The sequence below is a fragment of the Orcinus orca genome, chromosome 15 (assembly GCF_937001465.1).
Source record: "Orcinus orca chromosome 15, mOrcOrc1.1, whole genome shotgun sequence".
Classification (NCBI taxonomy): Eukaryota; Metazoa; Chordata; class Mammalia; order Artiodactyla; family Delphinidae; genus Orcinus; species Orcinus orca.
This window is the reverse complement of record NC_064573.1, coordinates 40909774-40923037: the sequence shown is the minus strand read 5'-3', so window position 1 is coordinate 40923037 and position 13264 is coordinate 40909774. Positions and strand designations below refer to the sequence as shown.

At 33.8% G+C, this 13264-nt stretch overlaps 1 protein-coding gene across 6 annotated transcripts in view; it reads right to left on the bottom strand.

Moving 5' to 3' along the window:
* The window catches only part of NOL4 (nucleolar protein 4), a 400768-nt gene that overhangs the window by 253972 nt on the left and 133532 nt on the right, over window positions 1–13264 (bottom strand). For all 6 annotated transcript variants that reach the window (XM_049697981.1, XM_004273705.3, XM_004273706.3 and 3 more), the window contains 3 exons: window positions 10368–10479; window positions 9232–9344; window positions 2913–3045 (listed from right to left, as the gene is read on the bottom strand). In XM_049697981.1, the coding sequence (XP_049553938.1) occupies window positions 2913–3045; window positions 9232–9344; window positions 10368–10479 (358 nt within the window). The remainder of the gene's footprint in view (window positions 1–2912; window positions 3046–9231; window positions 9345–10367; window positions 10480–13264) is intronic.

The window sequence follows — 13264 nt, the reverse complement described above, 5'->3', positions numbered from 1 at the left end:
AAGTTCTCATTACAAGAAAAAACAATTGTAACTATATGTGGTGATGGATGTTAACTAGAATTATTGTGGTGATAATTTCAAATTGTTATGTTGTGTATCTGAAAATAATATGATGTTATATGTAAATTAGATTTCAATTTTTTTAAATGAGGGTAAAATGCTTCCTATGCAAAGATTCAAAGTTTCTGTGCATTTTCTATCTTCATATTTTCATTGAGTTAGGGGAGCATTATACAGTTAAAATAAGCGAAAGAAGTTGAATATTATACATCAATTGACACATTTTTCTGTTTACCAAATTCCTCATTCTGGTTTGTGTCTTCTTCACCCTTACCTAATTATCTAGCCTGGTGGCAAGATATTTCCATTCTTTTCCTCCCTTTCCCCAATATGCATAAGATAATTATATTTCCGAAATGATCTATATTTTATATTCTTTCTTTCCCTTGGTATTGAATAGATTTCAGATCTTTTATAACCATAGTGAGATGAACACTGAAAAAGTTTTTTCTATTTTATAGAAATATGCGTCCAATAACACATTGTTATACTTACTTGTGTTATAATTAGTGGGAAGGATTCCTAAAAAATCACAATATGCTATTTCAATTTCTTTACAATAATATCTTAACAGTAATCACTTAGTGTTAATGAAAATAGAACATTTAAATTCAACCTTCAAAAGTTTATATTGTTCATATTTTACGAATATTAAACTGGAGTTTCAGGTGTTAAAAAATGAATTTCTCTTACAATATGAATTTCTCTTACAATTTCTCCAAAGACTTCAGACACATCTAATCCAAGGCTGCAGAGAAAGGAATTTAACTGCCAAGTCAAAATAAAATAATGCTCTAGACTACACTGTCCAATAAAGTAGCCACCCGCCACACGTGGCTATTGAAATAGAAATCAACATTAATTAAAATTAAGTCAAATAAAACCAAAATTAGTCTCTCCATGTACTAGTCAGATGTGAAGTACTCAATAGCCATAGTGACTATCGGTACTGGACAGTGCAAATAGAGAACATTTCCACAATCTCAGAAAGTTGATTGAGCAATGTTTCCTAGACTTTCCTTCTCAAGGAGAAGTGTGAAGAGAAGTCACTGAACATGTAAGGGAAGGCTTAGGCTTAGGTTGGAGAAGGAACAACTAGGTAAGTCCTTAACCTTGAGGCATACATCAATGTATGATGAGAAAGTGCTTTCTCCTAAGAGGAAGCAATATTTGACATTATTCCACTGCATTGTATTGATATAGATTTATATCACATCAGCTGTCCCCTAGCCAAAGATCCACCATAAACAAATCAATCAAGAAAACAAAGAATTTCTGTCATAAGAGATATCCTCTTATTATTTATGGTCCTAAAAAATTAGGGAATAAAAAAGATGATGGTATAAACAGGCAAAATACATGGATAAATATTAATAGAGTGTGATATATATATATAGTTATTAGTTATATACAGTTATATAGTTATTATTTTTATATAGTTACATAGTTACAGTGTTTTATATATATATATATATATATATATATATATACACACACACATATATATAGAGAGAGGGAGGGAGTTATTCCATCATCCTGGTGCTACACATTTTCCATTAAAACTTAAAATCTGAAGATCTACTAATATTTTAGAAGAAAAAAAGTAATTTATACCCACACCAGAAGAACTACATTCTTAAATATTTCCCAAATAAATGTCATTTCTATTGCAATAGCTATTTTATTATGTAGTGAATAATATATGATTTTAAAATCGCTGATGATCAGTGTACTGCTTCTTCCTCGTAACTCATGCCAACAAGGACACCAACATCTTTTAGACGCATCTGAAGTGGGAACAAAAGCCCCCTTGCCTTTTTAAAGACTTTTTGTATGCTTAAAATTAGGGATTTCTAATATGACAACATAAGAACACAAACAGCAGCTAGAAATGCAGCAATCTTTTGTAACCAGTTTTTAACAGCAAGTGTCAGAGAAAGCAAGGAAAGATCTTTTTTTGTTCTCAACAGATGTAGGCACAAAAATACACAGCCAGAAAGCTCATTTAAACTTGCTAATTACAGGAATAATAAACTAATTTTGAATAAAACTGGACAATTTCCTTCTATTTGTAACCCTGAATTTTCATCCACAATTACCCAAGTAAGGTACATTTACTTGTATACATAATTTTATATTTACATACATAATTTTATATTTATAAAGACAAAAATCTACAAGGATAGTTTTAAAAGATCTCTGGATATATTAGACCTAAAGTGTTAACTGCTAAGTCTACTTTCTCTACACGTCCAGTTTTCTCTACTTTAACTGTTCTATCAAGAAGAGTAGGATGACTCAGGAATCTTCAATGGACCCAGGAATAAAAGATCACCATCTGTCCTTCCTTTACAGCTGAATAAAATAGCTCAAAATCGCAGCAAAAATCTTCTTACCCAGCAAAATCCCTATGGTAAAACTGTCCTTTTATAGCAATTGTTTTTGACAAAAACTTTGTCTTTTAGTAAAATTAAAACATCCAAATTAATCTTTTGACCATTTTTAAACTCGTAATTCAGTCAGGAGAATAATGGCCCAAGAAACCAAAGCCAGAAGACATCACAGAAACCCAAACTACATTGATAGAACTCATTTTAAGTTCAGACAGCAAAACATGGGCAAGCCTGGATTTTATAACCAGTATTTGCAGTTTTAAACCAAGTATTGATACTTGAATCTAAAGATAATGAAGCGGATAATATAACCTGAGTGCACAGAAAAAAAGTCTCCATGGAAACAGATAAAAAATTAACACAAGAATAAGAAGAAGTTGTTTTAACAAATTCTGATTCAGGTTTTTGTTAATGTTTTGTTTTGTTTATTTGTTTGTTTGCTCAATTTGAAAGCCTTACCATCCTGCTGGCCGTGAAGAGCCTGGGGACTTTGCATCCTTTCCTCAAGATTGGAGCTAAGGTCAGAGTTCACAGCTGACATCCGTGTTGAATCACTCATATCAAATTCGTCACTTTCTATTGAACTTTCATCCTGAAAATTGTTTTAAAATATCATCAAGTATCATAAAATATAATACATTCAGATAATGACCATTTTATCTATAGGGTCAATTAAAATTTAGCCAGTTAGTAAGCTTTTACAGAACTCAGTAAATTGTTACACATGAATAGATTCTTGAAATAACAAATAAGAAATTTGAAAACGTGTGAAGATTCAATGTTCTATGTAAAAGATGTAAAACATAAAATAATGTATTTAGGAAGGACGTAGTTGAGGAATTATCTGAATAGTGAAAGAATGGATTTTTTTTAATTAGTAAAAAACTTCCTAAAAGAGTCGATCACAAAACATAGCATAAAAAGAAATACATGTTTTAAGTTTTTAAATAAATGACAATAAAATATTATAAACAAAAATCTGACACTGCAATAAAAAATCTTAACTAAAAATTTTTCGTTGGTAAACAAAATGGAATCTAAAAACAGACAAACTTACATGGCTAGATTCAAAGTCCACATTTGCTGGAAAACAAGTTAATCTTAGCACAACCTTTCTTTCTTTACAAGGGAATATAAATGGCATTGCAACCACAAAAAGTTCAAGGTAAAAGTGTGCAAGATCCATTTACCAAAAGCCAGATCAGCAAATGGCTAAGTTACCAAAAGGCAAGGTTGCCAAACGGTCAATTCATCAAAATCTCTCAAATATTAACTTAAACCAAATCTATGCTATGTTGCTATAGTCATTTCCTTGAAGCAAACTCCTTTTTTGCTTTGGAGAACTGATTTTTGGACAAATGCTGTGCTTATGTAGGCAGGAAGGCCTTAGAAACCTGTGTAAAATATCATAAATGTTTAATTGAAACCACCAGGTTTAACTTCAATTTATAAACATTTGATCTGGAAGTCTAACATTAATGTAATGATTACCAGTAGCAGTAGCAAATTTATATTTGCTTACATACTTCATCTTCATCACAGCCTGTGAGTTAGGTGCCAGCATTTACCCAATTTTACAGATTGAGAAATTGAGGCACAGAGCTGTTAAGTAATTTATTATACTATTATATACCAGAACTGGGATTCATTATGATGTCTCCCAAACTTAAGAAAAGAGCTTCTTTGAATAGGAAGAGTTCCCCTGGCTTCATAAATGACATCTTGGCATCAGCAAAGAAGTTGCTACGGTTAAGGTACAGGAGCATTCTAGCAGACTTACAACGGGCATTCTGATCCCTAGGTCAGGCCCAGGTGATTTGGGTGTTCTTCCCTTACCTAAGGTCTGATTGTGTCTGGGTCTATTGAGTAGCACTAGCTCTTCATTAATTCAGCGAGGAAATGCCACCCTGGGAGGCCTCTGGGCAATCAGCCACACAGACTTCTCCCAGCCATGTGCCCTCTCAGTACATTATGTTATCTCCAATTCTAAATTCTAAGAAAATCCAAAGCATCTGAAATATTAAATATATATGTTCAAAAGAGAAGAAAAATAACAGAATTCAGTGTACACATCCATGTTATCAATGTGTACCATATACATATATGTACATATATACACACACATAGCTAGATGATATAGATATCCATTATATACACTCTATATAGTGTCTGTAATATCACAGTGTTTTAGAGCACATTCTCTGGAACCAGACTGCCTGGATTCAGATTTATACTCTGTCACCTATTAGATGTGTCTCCTTAAGCAAATTACCTAACATTTCTGTGCCTCAGTTTCCTCACCTATAAAACAGGAGAAATAATAGTATCAATCTCATAGGGCTATAAAATGATTGAGGGGCTATAATATATCTAAAGTAGTTAAAACAACGTCAGATCCATAATAAGCACAAAACTGTTTGATATTGTTATATAGAATATGTAACAAATTCTACAGTATATAAGATTCATATTTATTATATGAACACATACAAAAATAAATGTAATGGTAAAGATGATCAATATGTGTTTATAAAGTAGCTGTGGATACTATATGAACATAGTCTTTATAAAAGCATTTATTATATACCCTACAAAGAGCTAACTAGATGTAATCTAGTAAAATACTGTTTCCATGGTATGTGTGTGTACGTACACACACAACCATCTGAGATATATGAGATATATGTATATATATGTGTGTCTATGTGTAAAAGCTATATGTGTGAGGCTATGTGTGTGTATGTTTAAGAAGATCTAGACACAAAGATTGAGGCTGCAGTCTCTGTTCTATAGAATGGTTAATACAAACTGCACACTATGGCTAATCAATGTAGCTAGTGTGACTAAAGAACTGACAATTTAATTTTAGTTAATTTGAATTAATTTTTATTAAATTTAAATATCCCTGTATGTCTAGTGGCTACCATGTTGGACAGTGCAGATTCAACATTCCTCACCGTTGGATATTTCCAACCATCACTATTAGCAATACAATAAACATCCTAACACTTAAATTGTTTTGTGCAACAAATTCCTTAGTATAAATTTTTAGTCAAAGCATATAAATAACTTTTTAAAGTTTTAAAATAATTATTGCCAAACTCTCCCCCAGAAAGTTTGTTATGGTTTAAACTCTCATCAACAGTTTGTAAGAAGGTCAACTGACCTGACTTTGGATACAGTATTTTGTAATTTTAAAGGGATTCCCATTCTTGGCCTTCTTTATCTCTCTGAATAGCATTTAGTATTGTCCTATATAAATATTTTCATTATTTCATTATTTCATTATTTACTTCCTTTATTGTCTGTTCTCCCACCACCACTAGAAGATAAGCTTAATAAAGGCAAGAATTTTGTCAATTTATTCACTGTTTATCTCCATTACCTATAAGAGTGACAGTTACAGAGAAGGTACTCAATAAATATTGATTGAAGTAATTGAATAAACATTTATTAAAATTTAACTCATCACAAAGGAATATCTTACTTGATTTCCATTTTAACACGACTTATGTTACTTAACCACCTTCCTTTCTTTCAATAATCACGATTTCAAAAATTTCATAATCTAACTCATCATTTATATGAATAGTTTTAAGACAGTGTACACCCAAGTTTGCATTTTTGAAATGTAAAGATAAGAGTTATTTTCCTAACCCAGTTATAATTTAAAAGGATCTGTCTCTCTTATGTGAAACACTTAGGATTTTTTAGAAGCCAGAAGGATTTAGCATATGTGGACCCTACTGCTGGCACAAAGTTAATCTTACTTTTTGGCCTAGAAATAAACAGATCAATATCTACATGAGTTTCCTACAAATAATTTGACAGCTCTAACTAGTTTATGAGTTTTTAAAAAAGATTTTCAATTATGTGATGACTCATGGGAATAATATTTTTATTCTCAGGGATGGATAAACAGTAATATTTTCTTAATTGTCTTTCCTGTCTTTGAATGATCTTATTACTAGTTATTCAATCATTTATATACAGCTATCTAATAATATGGAATCTGATACTGCCACTGCACTAATACAGATATTCTTACAGAGTGTACTTTTCATAAAATCTTGAGATAAAACAATTTTATAAACATAGATTTGAGATTAAACCTGCTCACACAAAGAGGAAAATCAAAAATTTGATTTCTGGGCTTCTCTGGTGGCGCAGTGGTTGAGAGTCCACCTGCCAACGCAGGGGACATGGGTTTGTGCCCTGGTCCAGGAAGATCCCACACGCCGCAGAGAAGCTGGGCCTGTGAGCCATGGCCGCTGAGCCTGCGCGTCCAGAGCCTGTGCTCCGCAGCGGGAGAGGCCTCAGCGGTGAGACGCCCGCGTACCGCAAAAAAAAAAAAAAATTGATTTGTGTTTTATGAACAAAGTTAACAAAGTAATTGTAAAAGATTTAATCTTTGATAAAGGAGGCAGGAATTTACAGTGGAGAAAGGACAGCCTCTTCAATAAGTGGTGCTGGGAAAACTGGACAGGTACATGTAAAAGTATGAGATTAGATCACTTCCTAACACCATACACAAAAATAAGCTCAAAATGGATTAAAGACCTAAATGTAAGGCCAGTAACTATCAAACTCTTAGAGGAAAACATAGGCAGAACACTCTATGACATAAATCACAGCAAGATCCTTTCTGACCCACCTCCTAGAGTAATGGAAATAAAAACAAAAATAAAAAAATGGGACCTAATGAAACTTCAAAGCTTTTGCACAGCAAAGAAAACCATAAACAAGACCAAAAGACAACCCTCAGAATGGGAGAAAATATTTGCAAATGAAGCAACTGACAAAGGATTAATCTCCAAAATTTATAAGCACATGATGCAGCTCAATAACAAAAAAACAAACAAACCAATCCAAAAATGGGCAGAAGACCTAAATAGACATTTCTCCAAAGAAGATATGCAGACTGCCAACAAACACACGAAAGAATGCTCAACATCATTAATCATTAGAGAAATGCAAATCAAAACTACAATGAGATATCATCTCACACCAGTCAGAATGGCCATCATCAAAAAATCTAGAAACAATAAATGCTGGAGAGGGTGTGGAGAAAAGGGAACCCTCTTGCACTGTTGGTGGGAATGTAAATTGATACAGCCACTATGGAGAACAGGATGGAGGTTCCTTAAAAAACTAAAAATAGAACTACGATATGACCCAGCAATCCCACTACTGGGCATATACCCTGAGAAAACCATAATTCAAAAAGAGTCATGTACCAAAATGTTCACTGCAGCTCTATTTACAATAGCCCAGAGATGGAAACAACCTAAGTGTCCATCATCGGATGAATGGATAAAGAAGATGTGGCACATATATACAATGGAATATTACTCAGCCATAAAAAGAAATGACATTGAGCTATTTGTAATGAGGTGGATAGACCTAGAGTCTGTCATACAGAGTGAAGTAAGTCTGAAAGAGAAAGACAAGTACCATATGCTAACATATATACGGAATTTAAGAAAAAAAAATGTCATGAAGAACCTAGGGGTAAGACAGGAATAAAGACACAGACCTACTAGAGAATGGACTTGAGGATATGGGGAGGGGGAAGGGTAAGCTGTGACAAAGCGAGAGAGAGGCATGGACATATATACACTACCAAACGTAAGGTAGATAGCTAGTGGGAAGCAGCCGCATAGCACAGGGAGATCAGCTCGGTGCTTTGTGATCACCTGGAGGGGTGAGATAGGGAGGGTGGGAGGGAGGGAGACGCAAGAGGGAAGAGATATGGAAACTTATGTATATGTATAACTGATTCACTTTGTTATAAAGCAGAAACTATCACATCATTGTAAAGCAATTATGCTCCAATAAAGATGTAAAAAAAAAAGAATTTAAATATATCTCACCAAATAATGCTGTATTTAAAAATAAATACTTAACCGCATTTCCTGTTCTATAGAAATTTCAGAAAGGAGAGAATGTATTAGCCTGAGAAACTATCCCTAATATAGTTACTCTGAATGTGTATATTAATTAATGGCTACTAACTAGTTAACAAGGATTTACTAAGCCCATATTGTTATAAGTGTTTTGGGGAATATACACAGGGTATATATATATAACTTAGTCCCTGCCTTTGAGATACTTCAACGAAACTGGTGAGTTAATTAATATTTTAGGGAAGAATATTTAACAAATATGCATTTAGTATCTAATATACGCCAACAAGCACATTGCTAGACTCTTACTATACAAATTAAATAATTTGAAACATCAAAAAAATCTCTAGTTAAGAAGAATCACCACAAATTGTAGAAAATGCAGAGAAGTAGACAAACAAATACTTAGGATAATGATTAACTGAAAAACAACTTTAAAATATACACAAGATTTGGATGGTGGGGAAATTGTTATATTTGAAATACCTATGAAATTGAACTTTCTGATTTCCAGGTAAAATAGCCTTAGTACTAAAACTTCCCTAGATACAGACTTATTTGGAATACTCTCCCCTGAACTTTCTAGCACTTTACCTAGGTTTAGCTCGATGGTGGGCTACTAAGGAAAATGAATGTTTCTGGGGAATGAGCAAATTCCCACACAGCACTAAGGCAGAAGTGGTAAGATAGGGTATCTCTGTTGAGCACTAGAAATTTCTGCATATTTCTCTATCTGTGCAGTCCTAGTGACACTCTTTTCATTAAAAATAAATAAATTACCATCTTCAAAGTGCCATCCTGCTTAACACAACAGTCATGGTTATCAAACCTCATTCTGACTCGTGATATAAGTGTACATGTTTCCATTTTACCTCGTCTTGCTGTGAGTTTAGCAGCTGCAGTTTCATGTGCTTCATGTAGGCCATGGTAATTGGCATGTTGTAGTCAATCATGCTGGTCACCAAAGTGGGAGGTTTTCCATTATCTGGAATAAAACATTTTTAATGGGTAATGAAAGTGATACTGCATTCTACCTGTAATTTCAGAATGATCCAATTTGTTCAAATTGAAATAAGATTCTAGATACCAAGTGTTTAGGAGATTGGTAGCATTAGAGATGGATTGTAGAAAAAATAAAAACTGGTAAGATTCAACAAAGGTGTTTTGGGACAAATTAGCACTATGGATAAATCTGTTATTTCTAACTACAAGGGGAGATTTTTGATATCCTGGATAACAATGAGTGACACTAATAGAGTGATTAAACAAAATTATTGGTATTTTTGTATTTTTCTCCTTTGCTGCACACTTACTTTTCTTTTCTTTGGTTGTGCCGTGTGGCATGAGGGATCTTAGTTCCCTGACCAGGGATCAAACCCGTGCCCCCTGCAGTGAGTCTTAACCACTGGACTGTCAGGGAAGTCCCCAAATTTGCTTTCTACATGGACTACTTGACCACAAGAGGAAATTTACTTTTTATTTTTTGCTGTTCCACCCATTCTCCAACACAAGGGAATAGGCTAGCCTAAATGTATCTTTGAGATTAATCTCTGAGAGAAACTCATACATTAGGAAAATAATCCAAATAATTTTTAATGAAAGCCAAAGCCAAACTATAACTTTTCTGTAAAAATTTTCGGTGAAAGAACTCCATACTATTCATTACTTTTAGAAATAAGAAATTGGTAGATTTAAAAGAACACAGATGGAACATCAATTTCCTTGCTGAAAATATCTGAAATACCATGAAATACACACAATAAATGAAAATTAAATATTATTATAGGAAAAAAGTTATTTGCTACAGTCAAAACTGCTTTTCTTCTGAGAAAGGACACTGAGTTGCTTTGTAGTGAATCTTCAACATTCACTGTCTCCTGCTTGAATACATGAGACGATCTGACTTGTTAAACTGTTTCTGTCTACCACATTCTTATAAAAATGTGGGATATAAATTGCCATTATGAATAAAATTACTTGAAATCTCACTATTTGACACTGCGGCTACCTTTATGATCTGTTCCATCTGGGTTTAAATGCATTCTTTTCTGGCACTCTGAGCAGCTCATTAGAAACCGTGTCACCGCTTCTCTTGGTAGGAAGGCATAGCTCTCTGAAATCTGAAATGATTCACAAAATAGAGGTGTTATTATATAAGCTGACTGGGCATGATTCAACAGAAGTGATCATTGTATTTCCAAATAAGACGCATTATTCCATAATGGCAGGAAGCACAATGAAAGCATGCACTGCATATCATGCATCATTTCAAGAAATATCTATCCAACTTGATTGCATGTCTCTTAATAATTGCTAATAATGCAATGTGGAGGAAAAAAATCAACCACATCTGGATGGAGAACTGTTTATATTTCTGCATTTCTTTTAGGAAAAATAATCCCAGTGTACAGATACTCTAGTGAATTTTCCTCATTAAAATTTGTCCACGATTGTTTTGGCAATTAAACTTATTGCTAGCACCATTAAAATTTTATCCAATTTTACATATATTTTAAAAAATTTAGCCCCAAGGTGAAACAGTAAACTTTGGATTTTGCAGTAATAAGCATTTCTTCATTATTGCTTTTCAAAGTACTTTAAGGAAAGATAAAAAATAATCTGAACAGAACTCATGTATCTATTTACTGCAGTGAATCATCCCTTCCACAGAAAATGACACACTTGGAATGCATTCTGGCCACCTATTTCAGTTGCTATTTTATGTCAGTTTTTCATAATTTATGTCCACAATAGTTCACATTGATTGTCAGAGCCAGCTTTTCCAGTGCCCTATACAGAGCTTCTCTTTTCAGAACCATGATCCAGAATCAAGTTAGAAATCAATACTCTTGTCAGTGATTCTTTAAATATTACCTTTTCAAAAACCAAGGTATTTCTCTCAAGAAAGCAAAGATTTCTAAAGTGAAACTGACAGATTGTTAAACATCTCTAAATAAAAGCTGACGGTGCCGCTAAGAAGTCTGATGCAGGGCATTAGTTTTCCACCATACTGTCACTGACACTGGTCCATGAAATATGAGGTAAGCAAAAGGAATAAATGAGTTGTAAATCAGACATAATTGCCATAGACGATTCCTCAGGTGCATGCAGAGCTGTTATGAACGTTGATGTATTTTAAGCTTGTAGAAGGAAGGAAAATATGCACCTTGCATATAATTGAGTGCAAATCTGCACCAATTCCATTAATGGTGATGGGGTTAACTTTTGCTGGAGCACAGCATCGAGGAAACCTCACATATTAAAATCCAAAATTGTAAAGCATATTTTTCCCTGATTTTCATGTGAAAATCAGTTCACATCGCTTAGTCTATCTCTTTGACTCTCAGGGAAAAGAAGCCGTAAGAATGTCAAAGAGAAGGAACAAGTCTACAATTAAAAATCTGCCATGGATGATTCGTACACAGGTAATCCACAGTCGACTCTACTGGGATTGGAATATGAAACTGACGTTTAATATAACTATCATTTGTAAATTAAGGTGATGTCCAGTTTAAAAAAAAACAAACTTCCTTGTACTATACAAGGAATTGCGGGAGAAAAGAAGCAGAGCAATTTGAAAGTATTTCATCAAAATATTTTATATAAGCTATTGAATAAAGAAATACATAAATGCAATATAAATGTTCATTCATTCTCGGTCACTCTCTTTGTCTCTTCACACAGGCACACACACACACACACAAATTTGATTCCTATTCATCTATTTTTACAGAGGGAACTAACACTTTAATCTGATTTATTTATCTGATTAGAGATCATTTTTTCCGACTCTCTGAAAACCTTTTTTACAATTATTCAGAAGTTAAGTCTCTGATTCATGCCCAGTCTGATACTTCATATTTTAACTCACATGGAATTATAATCCACGGGAACTAATAGAGCTGACCAGTAAATTCATTAACAAACAGTATTTGAGAAGAATGCTCCATTGATTTTCATAGAGGATTTCTATTAAGGCTCTTCTCTCCTTAAATAAAAGAGAAACCTTCAATTGAAAAAAAATGGCCAACTGGTGGAGTTAAAGAGATGCTGCATTTGCTTCGACAGTCCTGATGCTCTCCACAATCTGCCCTTTTCTCAGTGCTAATAAAGCACTTATGTAGAAATCCCTTCTAGAGAGCTTTATCATTGACCTGACTCAATTGTATTATTTGTCCTAGCACTACTTAGCTCCAAATCAATTTTTTCTTGGAATCATTAATCATATTATATTTCCTTTACACTTTTACTCTGAGAAACAGGTACTTGTATTGACCACAAATATAAGTGGATAAATATGCTATGTGTACATGAAATATATAAAGTCCCACCTTGTATCTTAGAAAAGATTTTTCAGTAAGTATTATATCACATTGTTCTCTGTGGTGTTATTCTGGGCACTATATGTTATATAAGTGGATAAAATCCCTTATTTGGGGGTACTTTCTTGGTGTTCAGAACCCACTTATAGGGAGACCTGCTGAGATACCCCACTCTCATCAGATCTTTTCTATCCCACCTCATGTTCATTGGGGCCCAAGGATCTCAGAGTATTCCTAGGCACAGGGAGAAGAGACCCTCAGAAAGTCTCACACTCATTTCTGAAACAATAGTTTTCCTGCCATGGAGGTGAAGAGGGAAAATGATTCCTTTTTCTTTATCTAGGCTCTTTCCTCTGCAGCCTCTTTGAAATTAAGGGTCCTGGGCAACCTTCACTGCTGAAGTTCTCAGAACATTTTTAAACAATAAGATGTCCTTTAAAAGTTCTAAAATTATGGTGCATTTGAATAATTGCATTTCACAATTAAAGCCCATAATGAAATACTGTGGTGGTCCTGTCAATATCCTTCCATGACCCCATTCAGAGATTATACAGAAAGCCTACATGAAGACTCTTGAACTTGA